General features: G+C 44.4%; 1 protein-coding gene across 4 annotated transcripts in view; it reads right to left on the reverse strand.

Annotated features, from left to right (window-relative positions):
• Positions 1-18,443, reverse strand: part of KAT14 (lysine acetyltransferase 14) — a 395,910-nt gene that overhangs the window by 111,701 nt on the left and 265,766 nt on the right. For all 4 annotated transcript variants that reach the window (XM_069234742.1, XM_069234740.1, XM_069234741.1 and 1 more), the window contains one exon: positions 1,974-2,110. In XM_069234742.1, the coding sequence (XP_069090843.1) occupies positions 1,974-2,110 (137 nt within the window). The remainder of the gene's footprint in view (positions 1-1,973; positions 2,111-18,443) is intronic.

Here is an 18,443-nt window from a genome sequence, read left to right on the forward strand (position 1 = left end):
ACTAAGTAGAAAATAAAGCTACACTGACTTACTGTTGACCCTAACAGGGATTTATTCAAGTGTGCTCTGAGCTGCTCAGTATTAAAGTGAAACTTTCCAAATAAGGAAATAAGGTGGTTCTTTCTTTCTCCTTGAGCACTTGCAACTTGGGAAGCTAGTTTGGACTATGTTACTACTATCATGATAGAACAACGAATGTACCACTATTTCCCAACCACCTTGCATCTTATACTAACGGAGTGAGATGCAGGAATACAGACAACACACACAGAATGTTAAGGCATTTTGAAAAATTATTTAATCACTTTTTGCTGGAAAATTTGTGAAAAATGTAGAGTAGCCTCAGAAATAGTGAAATGAAGCAAAACAATAATTAACTTTTTTTTGCCCAAAGTTAAGAAAATATTAGGTAAATAAACCCAGAAAGTGTTCAGGGATCCTCTCAGCATGAACTGGGAAAAACAGAACTGAGGCTGTGAGGCAAACCGGCAGTACTGTGCATGCTGGGAAGGGACGCCGCTGGCTCCTTAAAATAACAGTGTAGTTTCAAGACATTCCTTGAACGCCTGACCTGACAGGCTCCTTATTATACTTCATTTTTCTTCCTCTGTATGTGCTTGATAGGCATTTAATTACAATTTAACTCAAGGTTGCCTCTTTTCAGATGCTGCAATGTGGTCATATTAAATTGATTAGATGCCTTTCATAATCTGGAAAAATTCAATAAAAAGCAGGCTTGTCAGATTTGTCAATGGAGCCAACGCTAACTCTAGGGACATTGAGGTTTGACTTTTAATATTTGAAGAAAAAGTGTTAGAGAACCCCACAAATGCACAGGAATTTTTTGTGTTTATGACTATCAATGAGGAGCTTATGATGGAAAAATGGAGTTATAATAAGCAAAATCCAACACAACACAAAACTAAAATCTGCAGATATGCTTTGATAATATTCTGTGAATATATCTGGTACACTTATATACAAATAACAACAGGAAAAAAAGTTTTTATACTACTAATATTGAGAAGAAGGGAACGTAAAATATTTGATTGGAGAAAATTAAAGAAATTTAAATCTTATCATAAAACCCCAAACTGCAAGTTAGGTGTGTATTTAAAATAAGTTAATGATCTTAATGAATTCAAAATTCGCTAATGGTCGAAATTATATTTAAGAGTTTGAAAGAACAGAGCAAGTATCAAATTAAAAATATCTGTCTTTCCAGTACTGGCCTGCTAATTGCCTCTTCACATTCTTCCTTCTCTCATTTTCGGTAGGTATTCAGCAGGAACCGTGCAAGGATGGTTCGAAGAGTTTAGCCCAGCGCAAACCACTCATGAGTGCACAAATATAAAAAAACAAGCGACAAAGCCATGGAAACATGCATAATGAAATAGATGTATAGGAAAGTAGCAGCCATATAATTGTAGGCTATTCTGGAGCAAGGCAAGATCCCTTCCAAGTAATGACTTATTGTCATTGTCACACCTCATTTCATAAGGTGGAAGGCGTGTTGCAGATCCTTCTCAGGACATCCCAGTGCATTATGTAACCCCTTCCTTTTCTTGCTACAGAAATGTGTTCACATTTTTCAGGAAAGGGATAAATACCTTTCTCTTTTGCTTGTTATTATCCCTCTGTGTTACCTGTCGTGATGCCTTATTTGAGTTGTACGTGACCTCTAAGTGTTCTGATGTGAATTGTTAACTAAAATGGATTTTTATAAGTAAGTGACATTAACACCAGATTGTTAATTGCTGAAATTGTTTAAAGTCACTGCTACAAAAATGGAGTTATGATAAATTAAAAATCCGTATATCTTAACAGGCAGTAAACATTTGGAAATGTATTAGTGCTGTGTTGTAGGTCTGCTTGCGAGAAAGTTGCTGCACTTCTGCAGGTTTCCTTTAAAAAAAACAATGATGCACTAAGATATAACTCTAGGGAAAGAGTAAACAAAATATAATGTCTACCTGATATAAGGCTTCAAAACTCGTGAGGTGTAAGGGCTGACAATACTGTGCTCCGATGCCATGTTTTCGGTCCCGACCAGGCGATGTAAAAATTTAGAGGTCAGGCGCTGATATCCCTTCATTGCTGGCAATGCTGTCTGAAAATGTTAAAAAATACAAATATGATAGACAAAACAGTAACACAAAATATTTACATCTGCCCAAATGGTATTTCACCTTGGTCTTTAAAGCTCACATTTCAGTTTTCTTTTTATATGAGTTGTTGTAAACCTAGTCTCATGCTGGAGGCAGCTGATCAGAACCTACTGGTTACATATAGGATCAACTAACAAACAAAACAAAATCAGGATGCACTGAATGTTGCTGTGGGTAGAGGCAAATAATTCTCTGGGAATTAGAGCCGAAATGCAGCACCCTAAAAAACATAACTGTTGTATAAGACAATGTATTTTAGAAAACCAGTTATGGGCAGTAAGAGAAGAAACCTGATGTGATGTGTAACAGTTATATGTGAAATATTAAGGCAAAGGTGCCAATGCCAGCTTAGGCTCTCATGAGAAAAGGGGCAACAAGGAAGAGACATACCTCTAGGTCACCCCTTTCACTTAATCACAATACTAGTAAAGAACAGCTAGATCAGATAGGTATTCATACAATTGAGTTTACTCAAGGGTTGCAAATATATAACATTGTTTAGAAAAGACCCCGCCCTAGTGGAAAAAAGTAACGAAAAAGAAAGCACCAGACTGTTTAAAAAACATATCAGAAATGTACTTTCATTGACATATGTCTGTTTTTGGGGGAATTTAGAAAGTATTCCAGAAAAAAATCCAGAGAAACTGCAACGGGTGAAATTTTCCAAGATTAGTTCAGGAACTCTATTGAGAGTTAAGTTTCTCACATGTGCAAATACTTTGCAAAACGTAATTTACTCCTTAAAACCATTTGCCACAAGTACAATATTTTGTAGCAACTCCTTTTTCAAAGCCTTCACAAATCTTGTGGATTTTGCTTCCCTATTTGCACTGTGAACAATGATTTACTCAGGTCCCTGACATTAGAAAATATGAGTACATCCGGCATTGGAAAGTTTTGTCGGACTTTTTGTGAGTTTTTAAAATTGCGCATTATTAACATCGTGCAGAATATGGATCTACACTTGTATTTACACACAAACACAAACACACACATATATATATATAAAAATAAAAAAACTGTTTGATAATATTGCTTTTCAAGCAATTTGATATATGTTAAAGTGCATTTTGTAGCTATGCTAACTATGCCTCAATGACATCTTGGTAAAAATGGATGTTTCATCCTTCAAGCTCCCTGTTTATTATTTGTGCTGTACACAGTCAAGCCTAGAGTCAGGTTTGTTTATTTCCACTGACATTGTTCTTTGCTGTTCTTGAAGAAAAGGTTTTCCAACATGGGCTCGGTAATAATGCCAGCATTTCAAGGTCTTTTCCACTGCCTGTTGCATAGTATTCATTCACAAACGTTCACCCTTGTTTTATTATCTAGTTTTGTTTTGACATCTCCGGATGACATTAGGTGAGAAAGAGGTTGAACAAATATTTAATAGTGAGGTAGTGCTTAAGTCGTAAGGCAATGTGACATTTCATAATTCTGTGTTCTTTTTTCCTACATTGTATTCATTTGCTCACACCATGATAAATATGCAGTTCCGATCTGTTCTATGAGATGTTTTCCTACATAAGCCCTGAAATTCAGGGGGGAGCCAGAGGCTTTTTGAAGCTACCAAGGATGCTGCCCAATTCGGTTGCTCATTTGGGAATTAGAATAATTTTTGACTGCATATTTTCCCATTAAAGCCTTAATTGCAATGACCATATGCAAATGCATTTACAATTTCTGTACTGTACCTCCTGAGTTTTTTTTTTAAGAACTCTCCTAAATAGTTTTTTCTGCTATGTAACTCACTTACTTGGTCTGTCCTTACTTAATTAAATATTTTGATGTGCTGAATGGTGCCTTATCTCAGGGACACATTACTTCATAAAATAGAGGTTTAGCACCATCTCCAATTCATCCAACCGTAGACGTGTTGTTTATGTGTCTTTTTTGATGTGTAGAATTTTAGGGGTTTCAGCGCCCACAAAAAGTTGGTAGCACAGGGTAGTTGTGGGATAAGAGCAATTTATATCTGCTTTAGGGATTGATTTCTTTTTGCTCTGTGTAGTTTAGTATTTTACACAGTGCATTTTCGTCTGTGGATTTTCCAGATGTTTGGTGAGATCTTGACATTGCTGCTCCCGAGCAAGAAGGACTAAGTATAAACATGGCGTAATGATTCATGAGAAATGAGAAAGCCTGGGGGTTCTGATAATACAAATGTGATTTGTGATGAGCAGTGATGTACTGGTATGCTACATGTGTGTTTTTTGTTTATGTGATGTTGATTCTAGATTTTAAATGGTGGTTTAATTATTGTGACTGTTTTTAATCATTTGTCCTTTTTTAGATGTTCACATTTAAACACTGCACACCAGTAGCCTGCCGTTCTAACATAAGGTTACTGGAAATTTCCCATTTCTGATAATGGGTCAGATCGTAAATGTCACTGAGTCTAGTAATCATAACCACAAAACCCCTCTAACTACCACCTTAGCCAATTCCCACCAAGTTCAAAATCATACAGCTAATGCTCTGGGGATGTTCTAACATAATGATGATAACAATGATGCATATAGAGATCTGTAAGCGCACATATCAAAAGCAAGAGGCAGTATACGAAGATCACAGTTCTATTCTAACCATATAGTAAAAGTAGGTAGGCCGAAACGTATGTGACCGCAAAGTCTATCCTCTATGGCAGCGTATTGTCCATCTTCAGGATAATACCTCTGAGCAGCAATTCAAAATGTATTGACCATTTTCGTTTCTGTATTCCACTCTGATGGCCTAGCATACACATCTTAATCAGCTCTGGCAAATCAGCATAGGTCCTTTTTCCATCTCTCATGATCTGGACCTCAGGGTGATCTCCAAGTCAAGGCTATCTGGAGCTTAGCAAAAGATAGGGCCAGGTCAATGAATTTGGCAGTGGATTTATTAGCCTTAGTTCTGAGGTCCAGCAGTCAGATACTCAGTGAGTCTAAATCTCTTTACCCAGTCCATTCCGTTAAGCAATTACTGATGTCCTCCCACCACTTCGCAAGCCTCCCACACAACCACACCATTTGATAGAATGTAATGCCTTCTTGATCACATCTACGGCTAGTCAGTGGCATTCAAAGGTACATGCCCTTTAGCTACTCAGGAGTCATGTATGTTCTCCGCATGTAGTTGAACTGTGTAAATTTGAGCCGGGCATCAAGTGAGATATGTCAAACCTCTTGTAGTACCCGGTTCCAGTCCACGTCAGTCAGTACTTCACCCAAGTCTACCCCCAACTTTGTCCTGAGGAAGATCTAGGTTTTAGCTCTGGCTGTCCTCGCTGCTCTGCAGGCAAATGTAATGAAGTGCAGGCTGATGCAAAAGGAAATATTTGCTTACCTAAGTTATACTTAGGTAAGCAAATATCATTCAGAACCTATCCCGATATCTACACAATTTAAGGTTTAAGGACTGTTGAAATTTAACAATTAGCACCACTGAACAAGAATGCTATGTCTTTGGCTCCATCAAAACAATCTCAAAATGCAGAAGGTCTGCCTCAGTTGGTGACACATGAACCATTTGTAAAGGTTCTCCTCACAGCAGAATTGATCTCTTCCCCTAATTATGAATGACATACTGTAGCTCCCTTGGTAGGTTTCCTCATTGTGACTACCAACAACTACCTACCAAAGTACACTCAGAAGCTGATAAAAAATGTGCTGTTATGTCCAAACAACTCTATCATTATGATGCTGCTAATAGTTGCAAACCCTTTGTACTTGCACTTACTCAATTCACTGACATTTAGCAACTTCTCAGCTATAGCCATATGGGGACTGCTGAGGGTCAAATTAATCTTGTGACTCTGCAAAGCTTACAACGTTGTCCAGCATGGATTTTTCTGTGCAGCAAATGCACAATACATCTGCCTCCTGATTAAGCCATAGATATAGGCTGACCATTTTTATGCAATCTGTTTCAGCACAGACACTCTGTGGGAAGATGTCCAAGTCTGGTTTCGGGCAGATATTCTTATACTGGAATGCGTTTTGATACAGTGAAGTGAATTGTCCTGATTGTGCCAACAGTACTGTGGGGACACCAGGACACATAGCAGTAAGTGCAACTTAAGCACTTTAAATTCATGCTGTGCTGGAATGAGCAGGAGCCAGCCGGTGGAGGAGGGAGAAAAGACAAGTTCTAGTGGCTCTCTTTTTTCCAGTAGGACCTCTGGCTCTTAAATACTCCACTTCAAGGACAATTATTTATTTTTGCCCAAGTTGTGTTCTAACTGGAATTAGGTATCTGAAGTCAAGGGGTAGCACAGATAGACAAAGAGAAAACCAGAGTTCAAATTCAGTAGGAAAAAGAGAGAAACTCTGTGCCACTTAAGAAATTGACCAAAAGAAACTGGGATATTAACATATTTTCAGTTTCTTAAGCTCTGCATCTATTTAGAATATTATACTAATCAAGGAGATAGAGAAAATAATTTCTCCGAAGAGGGCTACACTGCACATTCTTAATCTAGTTTGTCAAAAAAGACAGAACGGAAGCTTACTTGGCTTGAATGACTATGGCCCTCATTATAAGATTGGCGGTAAATGCTGCCTACCGCTGTGCTGATGGCCGCCAACATACCCTGACGGCGGCGGTATACCGCTATGGGTATTATGGCCCCCACAGAGAAATCCACCACTATACAGACACCCACACAAGTCCGCCAGCCTAAAGGTCAGTGTTAAACTGGCGGTACCAAAACCCACACCATTACACCAACAGAAATACCCCCACAGTATCAGGATCCACGAATAACCGCTGCGGTCTTTCAACAGCGTAAACCATTGGCGGTACACACTGCTGCGCTCAAAATACACACACACTAACAAAACCACACCACATTGGACAAATCAAACTACACACACCTGACACACATACACACACCACACCCACACACACACCCATAACACTAAAAAAACAACACACACCCACATTACCCACAACCCTTTCAAAGAAAAAAAAAGACTGCCAACAGAGAGAGACAAGCCAGGAGCACTCACTCAATCTGAACTACAGAACACCATCCCCCATACACCATCCACACACCTCACAGCACACACCACAACACATCACCCCACACATCCCACTCGCACCACATCCATGGCACCCCAAAGACCCCAGCTTTTCAGAGGAGGAGCTAAGGGTCATGGTGGTGGAAATCATCCGGGTAGAGCCACATCTATTCGGATCACAGGTCCAGCAGACATCCATTGCTAGGAAGATGAAGCTATGGCGGAGTGTCGTGGACAGGGTCAACGTCGTGGGACAGCACCCCAGAACAAGGGATGACATTGGAAAGAGGTGGAACGACCTATGGGGGAAGGAGCGTTCCGTGGTTGCCAGAAGCTAGGTAGCTGTACAGAGGACTGGCGGTAGACCCCCACCTCCTCCGCCACAGCTAACAACATGGGAGGAGCAAGTCTTGGCGATCATGCATCCTGAGGGCCTCGCAGGAGTAGCAGGAGGACTGGACTCTGGTAAGTCAAATCTTTACTACTATATCCCCCACCCTATCTGCATGCCATCACAAACTCCTACCCCCTACCCTCACCCCAATCACCCCACCACCTCACATATACCCCACTATCACAACCCACCCATCCCAATACCAAGCCCTGCATGCCACACAAATGCATGGACACCCATCACGGCCCTGCATGGACACCCATCACTAAAGCATGCCCATTAGAGAGAATCACCTAGCCCACAAAATCACCACGCACACAAGGCAAAGCTGACAGGGCTATCACAACCATACAGGAAAACACACCCATGCACAAGATGGCACACGCAGATACAATAACACAGCATTTTCATCCCCACAGGACCCCCACTCAACGTCACCAGAGAGGAGATGCCATCAACATCTAGTCCCCCCACAGAAGAGGCCCACAGTGATGACAGCAGCTCTGCACGCCTGGATCACGATGACCAAACTGGCCCATTTGGGACCTCTGGACAGTCGGTTACCCTGCCACAGTCCAATACCACCGCATCCCTTCCCCCCTCAGGAAACACCAGGACAGCACACACCCAGGGGGCCCATACCACTGTCCACAGGATACGTCAATCAGCAGTGTGTACACCATTACAGGGACCCCAAGCAACCCCACAAACCCAAGACAATCAGGGACCTGGGGTCGATGGCAGTGGGCACACGGTTCAGGGGACAGAGGCACAGGACAGCAGGGAAGCTGGGAGAACTGCTGTGCGACAGGGGGAGAACAGGCTCAGGGAACCCACTCTCCACGAGGCACCTGCAGGGCTCCTGGGAGCATACCACCATTCCCAGGAGACCTTGGGCCAGATACTGGCCAAGTTGCAGGCGACCTAGCGGCTGCAGGAGGGACAGTACATGGGGATCAGTGAGGACTTCAAACACATCCACACCATCCTGGTCACCATAGCAGGGGTGCTGGCTGACATGGCCAACACCATGAGGGAGGCAGTGGCACACCAATGGGCCCCTGACACCAGCAACACCGAAGAACAGACCTCCGCCAGCGCTAGTGGACAGGAGGCACCGCCACTGGAACAGGCCACCAGTACCCTACCCCCTGCAGAAGGAGAACCACCCCACAAACGGTCCCGGCGATCCAGGCAGAAGCCAGAGAACATTGCCAAGACCCCTGCCAGGAAATAGGACTCTCCTGAATGTCACCCTTGTGTCCCACCCTGTCCACCTTGAACTGCCATTGCTCCCCTTCCTATGCCCCCTTGGACAATGCACCTGTGATACAAAGCAACTGGACTCTAACTGGACATTCCTCCACCATCACCCCAGCCCGTTGAACATCCCCTCCATCTCTTAGCACTTAAATAAACACCAGTTGTGGCAGACAAACTGGAACCAAGGACCAGCAGGCCATCAAGGATGGACAGCTCCACTGCCGTGAACACTACGACAGATCCTTTCTTGAGACATTTATTTTCTAAAGTTTGCTTTGTTTTCAATTAACATTGTGTCTGTTTTAGTAAATGTGAGATTTCTTCGCCATGCAAACTACTGATAAAACGTGGGTGCCTCCAGTTCGAGTAGACTTTTTGTACTACTATTGTTATATTCACAATGGAGCTCTACATTGTATACTGACATTGTTTTCTATTATGCACGATTACACACCTGCCATCATGGCAGCTCCCTATAGATGTTGAAGGCCAACATGGCACTGTCTCATAATGTAAATATGTAGAGTTAAGCTTATGTAAATTAGGTTGTGGTAGTTTAGACGAAAGAGATACCAATGTTTTAAACCTTGATCTGTTTAGAAAAAGTTTGTTGTAAAATCTCTATAAAATCCCAGGTTTTTTTACCATTGATTAGGAGGGGTATTTGCATGAGAAATTATCTCGAGAAGTCACGCTGATTTCTGATCCAGACTTGAAGAGATACATCAGAAGAGCTAGCTGCAGAAGCCATTCTGGGACCTCTGTGCGTGGCTGAAGCACAAGTCTGTTCTTCCATGCAGTTCTCTGATAACAAATAGCCACACTTCTTGTTTCCAAAGTTGGAGGGACTCAAATGGAGGACCCATAAGTTGTGTGAGTACAATGTTGAGATTCCATGAGGATGCAGTGGGACCTGGGGAGGAATGACCTTTCTGAGACTCCCCATGAAAGCTTTAATGACCGATATCCTGAAGAGAGGGATGTGTTGTCTATTCTGAAGGTAGGCAGCCACAGAGGCTACATGTAATCGAAGGGAGGTAAAGGCTTGCCCAGAAACCTGCAAGTGAAGTACGTAACAGACAATGGGGGTTATTACAGCTTTGGAGGAGGTGTTAATACGTCTCAAATGTGACGGATATACCAGCAGCCGTATAACGAGTTCCATAGGATATAATGGACTCGTAATACGGCTGGTGGTATATCCGTCACTTTACCGTCACCTTTGAGACGGATTAACACCTCCTCCAAAGTTGTAATAACCCCCAATGTCTTGTACTGTGGCTTTAAGGGGTCAATTTATTTTTAGTGACAGTAGCAGACAAATCTCTTCCACTTGGCCACGTACCAGGCGTGGATGGCATGTCTGCCTGCTTACTTGAGAATGCTCATGCATTTGGGTGGATGATTAAGGTATCCATATTCTATGCCCTCAGGAGCCAGATCGCAAAGTTGAGGACCTTGGATGTGGGTGCCTTATTTCTCGATGGTTTGCATGAGACGGTCCGGCTTGTTGGGTAGACTCGTGTGCGGCACCAGTGAGAACTCAAACAAAGTTGTGAACCAGGGCTGGCGGGCCTATGTCGGTCCCACAAGGATGAGTGTGAAGGACGTCTGCTGAAGCTTCCAAATCACAAATTGAAGAAGCGGAGAAAAAGCACAGGCAAATATCCATGACCAGTTCATACAAAATGCAGTGCTGCTGGACTGTGGGTATAGGAACCTGGAGGAGAAGTTTTGGCATTTTCTGCTCTAGTGAACAGGTCTATCTGTGGGAACCCCCATCTGTGAAGGTAACGGAGGAGGACTTGCAATTGGAGTTTCCACTTGCGGCACTGTTGCTCCATCCTGCTGAGGGGGTAAGTAAAATCGTTGTCCATCCCAGGAAGGTACTCTGCTAACAAATTAAATCTGATAGAGACTTCAAGCTGTAGATTCCTTACCTTAGAAAGATCCCCAGGCATTGAACTGGATCTGGAAAATTTTCTTCAGCAGTACCCTTGCGTGCCAGTAGGTGGCATTGTTCAGCTCTACGTGGTGTTGTAGGCACCAGAAGTGACATGCACCATGCCTACATAGGAGCCATCCCAGCATGCTGATATAGGTTCATTTTTTGACTAAGTTATTTTCAACTTTTTGTCAAAGTTTTTTCAAGATCTTTTCTCCTGGTGTGGCAGGTATATTGACTAATAAAAGCTAAAAAATTACTATGACATGAAGAACTGTGTCGACTGCCACACCGTAGACCCCAAGGCCTTGAGGGAGTGGTCCCTCTACCTCCTTGCTACTTGACGTGCCACGCCACAACAATTTGGATCCCGGTCGGGAGGAAGATCCCGGGATCAGTTGCGGGGTCCTACCCTTGTTGTACTCGAAATGGACTTCTGATAAGTCCCACAAAAAAGGTAGAGCAAGAAGTCAAAGAGGTCTTCAACTTTGCCCTTTCTGTCAAAGTCTTCTAACAAGATGAGGACGCATCATCATTCAAGGCACAACACCATGAGAGAGCCTGTGCCTGGGCCGGCTCCGCACCTGAGTTTTCGGGACCCAGACTAACTCCCACTCAAGTCTGCAAACTTTATGAGGCCATGCACCTTATATCTGGGTGGCCCTTAACCACTGGTGCACCCTCGGGTCCTCCGGTTTTGGGAAGGACCCCTACTGGTTCTCTACCAGAAGTTCCACCCCAGGCACCAGTCAGGTCTCTTGGATCAACAGATTGGTCTGGACTGACACTGGCTGTACCATCACAAGCTTCCCCTGCACTAGTCTTACTGTCAACTCTTCTGGCACGGTCCGCGCCCTTTGGTGTCACTGTCCCCATTCTCATTACCAACAAGGAGCTGGAGGGGCGTCAATACCGACTCGAGCCATACCATCCAGGCAAGAGCCTGAGTCCTATTCTTATGTGATAGGACTTAGGGAAGAATGGGAGAGGCTACTGGACGCTGACGAATACCAACCCCTAGAACCTAACATGGACTGGTGCGAGGACTTGGCGGGTGCTGGTGGACTGGACACCTTCCAAGATACTGGCATGATACCTCATCCTACAGTGGCTATGGAGGATGGAGCCTCTTTTGCTATGGTGGAGAGAAGAGCGGCCGAGATCCTGGACCTTAGCCTGCCCTCAGTTGACAGGTGTTTCAGCCGGGAGTGTCCTCTTCATAAATGCTTCTCCCTTTTAATATGGGCATAGGGCCTCCTGTGAACAGGACAACTGCCTGCCGCCGTCGCCCCACCTCAGGGGACCCCAATTTCCTCATGCAACACCCTACCCCAGAAAGCTTGGTGGTCCAAGCCTCCACGTCCTGTGTGAACCCTGGCACATTCCCTATCACCACACCAGATATGGAATCCAAGAGGCTAGACAAAAATGTTTTCTTCCACTAGCCTGGCACTGCGGTCTGTGAACACAGTGAGCCTTTTGGGCCATTAGTCCCATTCACTTTGGGATTCAGTTGAGCACATGCTGCCCATGGTTTCAGAGGAGGCCTGGGCAATACTCTCCCAAGCTCAGACACATCCACGTGGCAAAGGCAGTGACCCCAAAGGAAAGCACTTTGAACTACGAATGCCTTCCCCTGACCACAAATCTGTGATACCGGCAATTAGCTGGATGTATTGGTATGTGGAAACAGGCATCCTTTTGGTCAAGCACAGCCATAATGTCGCCTTGCTGGAAAAGCAGAATGATATCCTGACAGGATGTATTTGTTTAAGGGCCTGAGGTCAAGAACGGCCCTGAGGTCAAGAATGGGCCTGAGGGACCAGTCTTAATTTGGTTATTAGGAAGTACAGTGAACACACTCCCGTCCCTTGCTGATGGCGGGGGACAGGTTCTATAGCCCCTTTGAGGAGGAGGCCTTTGACCTCCTTCGTGAGCAACCTTTGATGTTCCGGTGAGAGTCTGTGTTTGATAGGTGGAATGGTGGGAGCTGTGTAAGTGAGCTCCAGACAATAACAATGTTGTCTAACACCCACTGGTCTGAGGTAATGGTTTGCCATGTGGTAAAGAAGCCTTTTACCCATCTCCTGACAGGTGGTGTGTGGTCCTGGGAGTAAAAAAGGGAAGTCAGGGTTTGGTGGTGGTTGTAGCTACTTTTAGGAGCTACTCTTGTCTCTGCCTTTGGAATTGTTGCCCCAAAAGGATCAGCTAAAATAACCCCTGGAAGAGGATTGCTAGCCCTGGGTGCACTGAAAGGGCATGGAGATTTCAGGGGAGTCGGTCCTTAAGCCTCCATGGTAAAGGATCTGATTAAAGGAGCTATGGGGAGCGGGTATTTGCAGTGCCCCCATTGCTTTGGCTGCACGGTCTCCTCTTTGATTTTTTCTAAAGCTTGGTCCACTTGTGGACAAAAGAGGTACTCACCATAGAAAGGCATATTCCGCAGGTTCCGCTGAATTTCCACCTTAAAGCTAGAGATATGGAGCCATGCGTGTCTGCGTAGCAGAAGGCTAGAATTTACCCCTCCAGCAGCAGTGTCGACTACATCTAGGGCAAAGCGAATAGACGTGTTGGAAATCAGTTTGTTCTCAAACTATCTTGTTACCCCATTTTCTATGGTCTTTAGTGAGGTATTGGTGGAGCTCCTCCTTTTCGTCCCATTGGGCATGATTATATCTTGCAAGAAGGCTGACAGGATAAGTGATGCGCCAGTGGTTAGCAGATTCCACAGCCAACTGTTTTCCTGCTGTGTTTGCTTTCCTTATCTGGTGGTGGGGCATCCCTGATGGCCCTGAAGTTGGCTCACTTACAGGCAGGAGCAATTACCAGAGAGTTAGGTGGGCGCTGACCAGGAATACAGGGAGTGCAGAATTATTAGGCAAATGAGTATTTTGACCACATCATCCTCTTCATGCATGTTGTCTTACTCCAAGCTGTATAGGCTCGAAAGCCTACTACCAATTAAGCATATTAGGTGATGTGCATCTCTGTAATGAGAAGGGGTGTGGTCTAATGACATCAACACCCTATATCAGGTGTGCATAATTATTAGGCAACTTCCTTTCCTTTGGCAAAATGGGTCAAAAGAAGGACTTGACAGGCTCAGAAAAGTCAAAAATAGAGAGATATCTTGCAGAGGGATGCAGCACTCTTAAAATTGCAAAGCTTCTGAAGCGTGATCATCGAACAATCAAGCGTTTCATTCAAAATAGTCAACAGGGTCGCAAGAAGCGTGTGGAAAAACCAAGGCGCAAAATAACTGCCCATGAACTGAGAAAAGTCAAGCGTGCAGCTGCCACAATGCCACTTGCCACCAGTTTGGCCATATTTCAGAGCTGCAACATCACTGGAGTGCCCAAAAGCACAAGGTGTGCAATACTCAGAGACATGGCCAAGGTAAGAAAGGCTGAAAGACGACCACCACTGAACAAGACACACAAGCTGAAACGTCAAGACTGGGCCAAGAAATATCTCAAGACTGATTTTTCTAAGGTTTTATGGACTGATGAAATGAGAGTGAGTCTTGATGGGCCAGATGGATGGGCCCGTGGCTGGATTGGTAAATTGCAGAGAGCTCCAGTCCGACTCAGACGCCAGCAAGGTGGAGGTGGAGTACTGGTTTGGGCTGGTATCATCAAAGATGAGCTTGTGGAGCCTTTTCGGGTTGAGGATGGAGTCAAGCTCAACTCCCAGTCCTACTGCCAGTTCCTGGAAGACACCTTCTTCAAGCAGTGGTACAGGAAGAAGTCTGCATCCTTCAAGAAAAACATGATTTTCATGCAGGACAATGCTCCATCACGTGCGACCAAGTACTCCACAGCGTGGCTGGCAAGAAAGGGTATAAAAGAAGGAAATCTAATGACATGGCCTCCTTGTTCACCTGATCTGAACCCCATTGAGAACCTGTGGTCCATCATCAAATGTGAGATTTACAAGGAGGGAAAACAGTACACCTCTCTGAACAGTGTCTGGGAGGCTGTGGTTGCTGCTGCACGCAATGTTGATGGTGAACAGATCAAAACACTGACAGAATCCATGGATGGCAGGCTTTTGAGTGTCCTTGCAAAGAAATGTGGCTATATTGGTCACTGATTTGTTTTTGTTTTGTTTTTGAATGTCAGAAATGTATATTTGTGAATGTTGAGATGTTATATTGGTTTCACTGGTAATAATAAATAATTGAAATGGGTATATATTTGTTTTTTGTTAAGTTGCCTAATAATTATGCACAGTAATAGTCACCTGCACACACAGATATCCCCCTAACATAGCTAAAACTAAAAACAAACTAAAAACTACTTCCAAAAATATTCAGCTTTGATATTAATGAGTTTTTTTGGTTCATTGAGAACATGGTTGTTGTTCAATAATAAAATTAATCCTCAAAAATACAACTTGCCTAATAATTCTGCACTCCCTGTATAGATGGGTAAGAAGGGGAGGCTTTCTATTTTTTATCACCTTCGGTGTTATAGCACTAGCCTGGAGAGGGTCTTTAAAAATAAAAAATCAGGAGTGTGACATACTATACACTTGAGCATCGGGTGGTACAGAGTAGAGAAAAAGGTTTCAAGGAGGAAGTCCTCCTCCAAGGGCCCATTGTGGAGTTTCACCTTCTGAAAGGAGGCGGTCCTACCAATGAGTTCCTGAAAGGATGTGGAATCATCAGGAGTGGAGGGGTGGGCAAGGTAAAGGTCTGGGTCTGTGCTCCTGGTGGGTCTACATCGCCGGAGTCCCATGGATCACCTGTGGTGCAGTGTCAAATGTGTCATCACCTCCCCCAATTACCACCCATTTAAGAGTATGGAGATCCCTGAGATGTGATGTCAAAGGGGTACCCTGGAGAAGCAGGTAGGGAGGACGAAGGCTGAGGAACAGGGCAAGGTCATGGTGGTGCATGTGGAAGGAGAATGGAAGCCTTAACTGCTTTCTTTTCAAGGGTGGAGCAGAAGGGCCTGAAGGGTAGGAAAGGGTGCGGCCCATGAGGGGGTGGATAATCAGGTGTTTCTGCCTTGAGTCGAGCTACTCCTGAATCCTACAGAGAATCGGCTTGACTGCGCCGGAATAAGATATGCTGGTCAATGCCAAAGTCTTTGACTCAGAGAGTGTCTTGGGTTTCTGCACAGATATTCCAGTCCATGCCGAAGTGGATTCTGTTGGTGCCGGTGTCAGGGTGGGGGCACTAAGAGAATCAGGCTCGAAGGCTTCTTTGTCACCGAGCCAGAGCTGGGTGGGGCGTTCGAAGGAGTTTGTCAGTTCAGACGATGGCTTGAAGGCAGTGGCTGTCTGAAAGCCTATCTTTGGTGATCCAGAGTAGCGGAGTGCCCTTTGGCTGAAAGCCGCTCAGTATGAGTGCAGTGTCAAAGGGGACGGGGTGCGGTACTCATACACTGCTTAGCTGGTAGATGGTCCTCGAATTCCAGGTCGGAGCCAGAACTTACTCCAAGGTAGAAGGCCTCTTCAATCACGCAGACAATCTGGGTGATGTTCCCCTTCAATGTCCTTGGGACCAAAGAGGACTGGATTGTCATCTCCGTCTCTACGTGACATCTCAAGTTGACGAGGGTGATGGTTGCAAAGAGACTATATGGAATGGAAGGAGCTGCAAGTGTTGAAGGCGGTCTCGTCTTCCGACAACAAGCACAGATTGCAGACCTGATGGAGATAGACCCAAGGGTATTTCGCGTAACAGTGAGGACAATATTGAAATGACGTCCGTTCCATCACCGTCGCAGCATGGAGGAAAGACGCAACGGCCAGATGGGAGCAGGCCCCAATGGGCTAGGCCCAAGAGGGGCCGTGGTCAATCTGGTCCCCTCCTGGGTGGGGTAATAAGAAGCTAACCTGAACGAAAAGTAAGGGTGATGCAACTGCAGTACAATACCGACAGAGGGAAGGAAGTGTGCGAACCAAAAAGAGCACTGCAACAGTGTCGACCAGGAGCACAGGAACTTGACAGCGGAAAGAAAACAATCAAACAGTAGAGTTGATGACCAAGTCCATAATTGCCAAGAGGAGATGTCACAGTACCTCGTGACTTGAAAGACTTCTTCAAAGAAAAACAACTAGCACACATCCATGCCAACACTAAATGCCAGGAGTATCCACATGCCTCAAACAGTATTTTAGCCTACTCAATTAGTGTGTGGTTCAAAGATAACATTAGCAGCTAGAATGCCATTTAACATGCAAAAATGTTGGAAAGAGTTTTACATTTCTCAATATTAACAATTTTAACTACATTTGAAATCTCATTCTGTGTTGTTACCGACTATTTTATCTGCACAAGTTTAAAGCTTTTAAAATAAACTGTTAAAACTAAAAGTAACAATTTCTTAGTCTAAAGTTTGAGTATGTTGTCTGTAAGACAAATTGTTTTCATTATCATTGCGCATCCTGTGCATGTTTACAGGGACTGCTGGCAAGTAGCTTGAAAGTACTGCCTGCACAAAGAACAGCTTGGTGGGTTAGGTTATGGCTGTGGCCCACTGACCTTCTCTAACTCAGAGTGTGCACTGATTTGAGTCCATGCACCATGGGTCTGAGACCCTGCACCCCTGTAGTTGTGGAGGAAATCTCCGGGACTTGCATCACCACAACATGTGCCAAAAGGTACTGCTCAGCAGGGACAAGAGCAAAAACGACAGATGATGGATGGAATGCAGAGCAAATTAAACATTCACCCCCAGACACAGATCTGGGTTTAATCCATCAGTCTTTTTGCTTGCCATGCCATTCCAGTTTGGACCCAGCCATATGCCAATCAGTCTTGACCCTGTTCCCCATGGGGGACCCCATGGGTCAGAACATTTTCACATGGTCACCCTTCAGGACATTATTCCACTCCGACAGCAAGGTGACTTTATGACAGCCCTAGATCTAAAAGACGAGTACTTTCATATTTTAAGTCACTGTGCACATCGAAAATACTTCAGGTTTGTCATTGCAGGCAAACACTATCAGTTCAAGTTCCTTCCATTCGGTGTCACCATCGCTCCTAGAGTCTTCACAAAATGTTTAGCAGAAGTTGCAGCACACCTCAGAAGGCAAAACATTCATGTGTTCCCCTACCTCAACGACTGGCTCAAAGCCAGCACGTTACACCAGTGCCAAACAACACTCTCCGTTGACAGTGGACCTCCTTCATCCACTGGGATTCACTCTCAACTTTCAAAGTCTCCTCTTCAGCCTCTTCAGGTACAACCTTATCTGGAAGCCATCCTGAAAACGGAGCTAGGATTGGCATACCCCAACTCAGCTTGTTTCTACAGCTTTCAGACTCAACTCCCTAAATTTCAGGAAAACCATACTTACACAGTCAGTACCATAGTGCGCCTGTTGGGGATGATGCCGTATTCTATCGCCATAGTTTCCCATGCCAGACTGTAGGAGGCTGGACTGGCTTGTAGTGAGTACCAAGGGGTACTTGCACCTTGCACTAGGCCCAGTTATCCCTTATTAGTGTATAGGGTGTCTAGCAGCATAGGCTGATAGATAATGGTAGCTTAGCAGAGCAGCTTAGGCTGAACTAGGAGACGAGTGAAGCTCCTACAGTACCACTTAGTGTCATATGCACAATATCATAAGAAAACACAATACACAGTTATACTAAAAATAAAGGTACTTTATTTTTATGACAATATGCCAAAGTATCTCAGAGTGTACCCTCA

This window comes from Pleurodeles waltl, chromosome 5 (assembly GCF_031143425.1).
Source record: "Pleurodeles waltl isolate 20211129_DDA chromosome 5, aPleWal1.hap1.20221129, whole genome shotgun sequence".
Classification (NCBI taxonomy): domain Eukaryota; kingdom Metazoa; phylum Chordata; class Amphibia; order Caudata; family Salamandridae; genus Pleurodeles; species Pleurodeles waltl.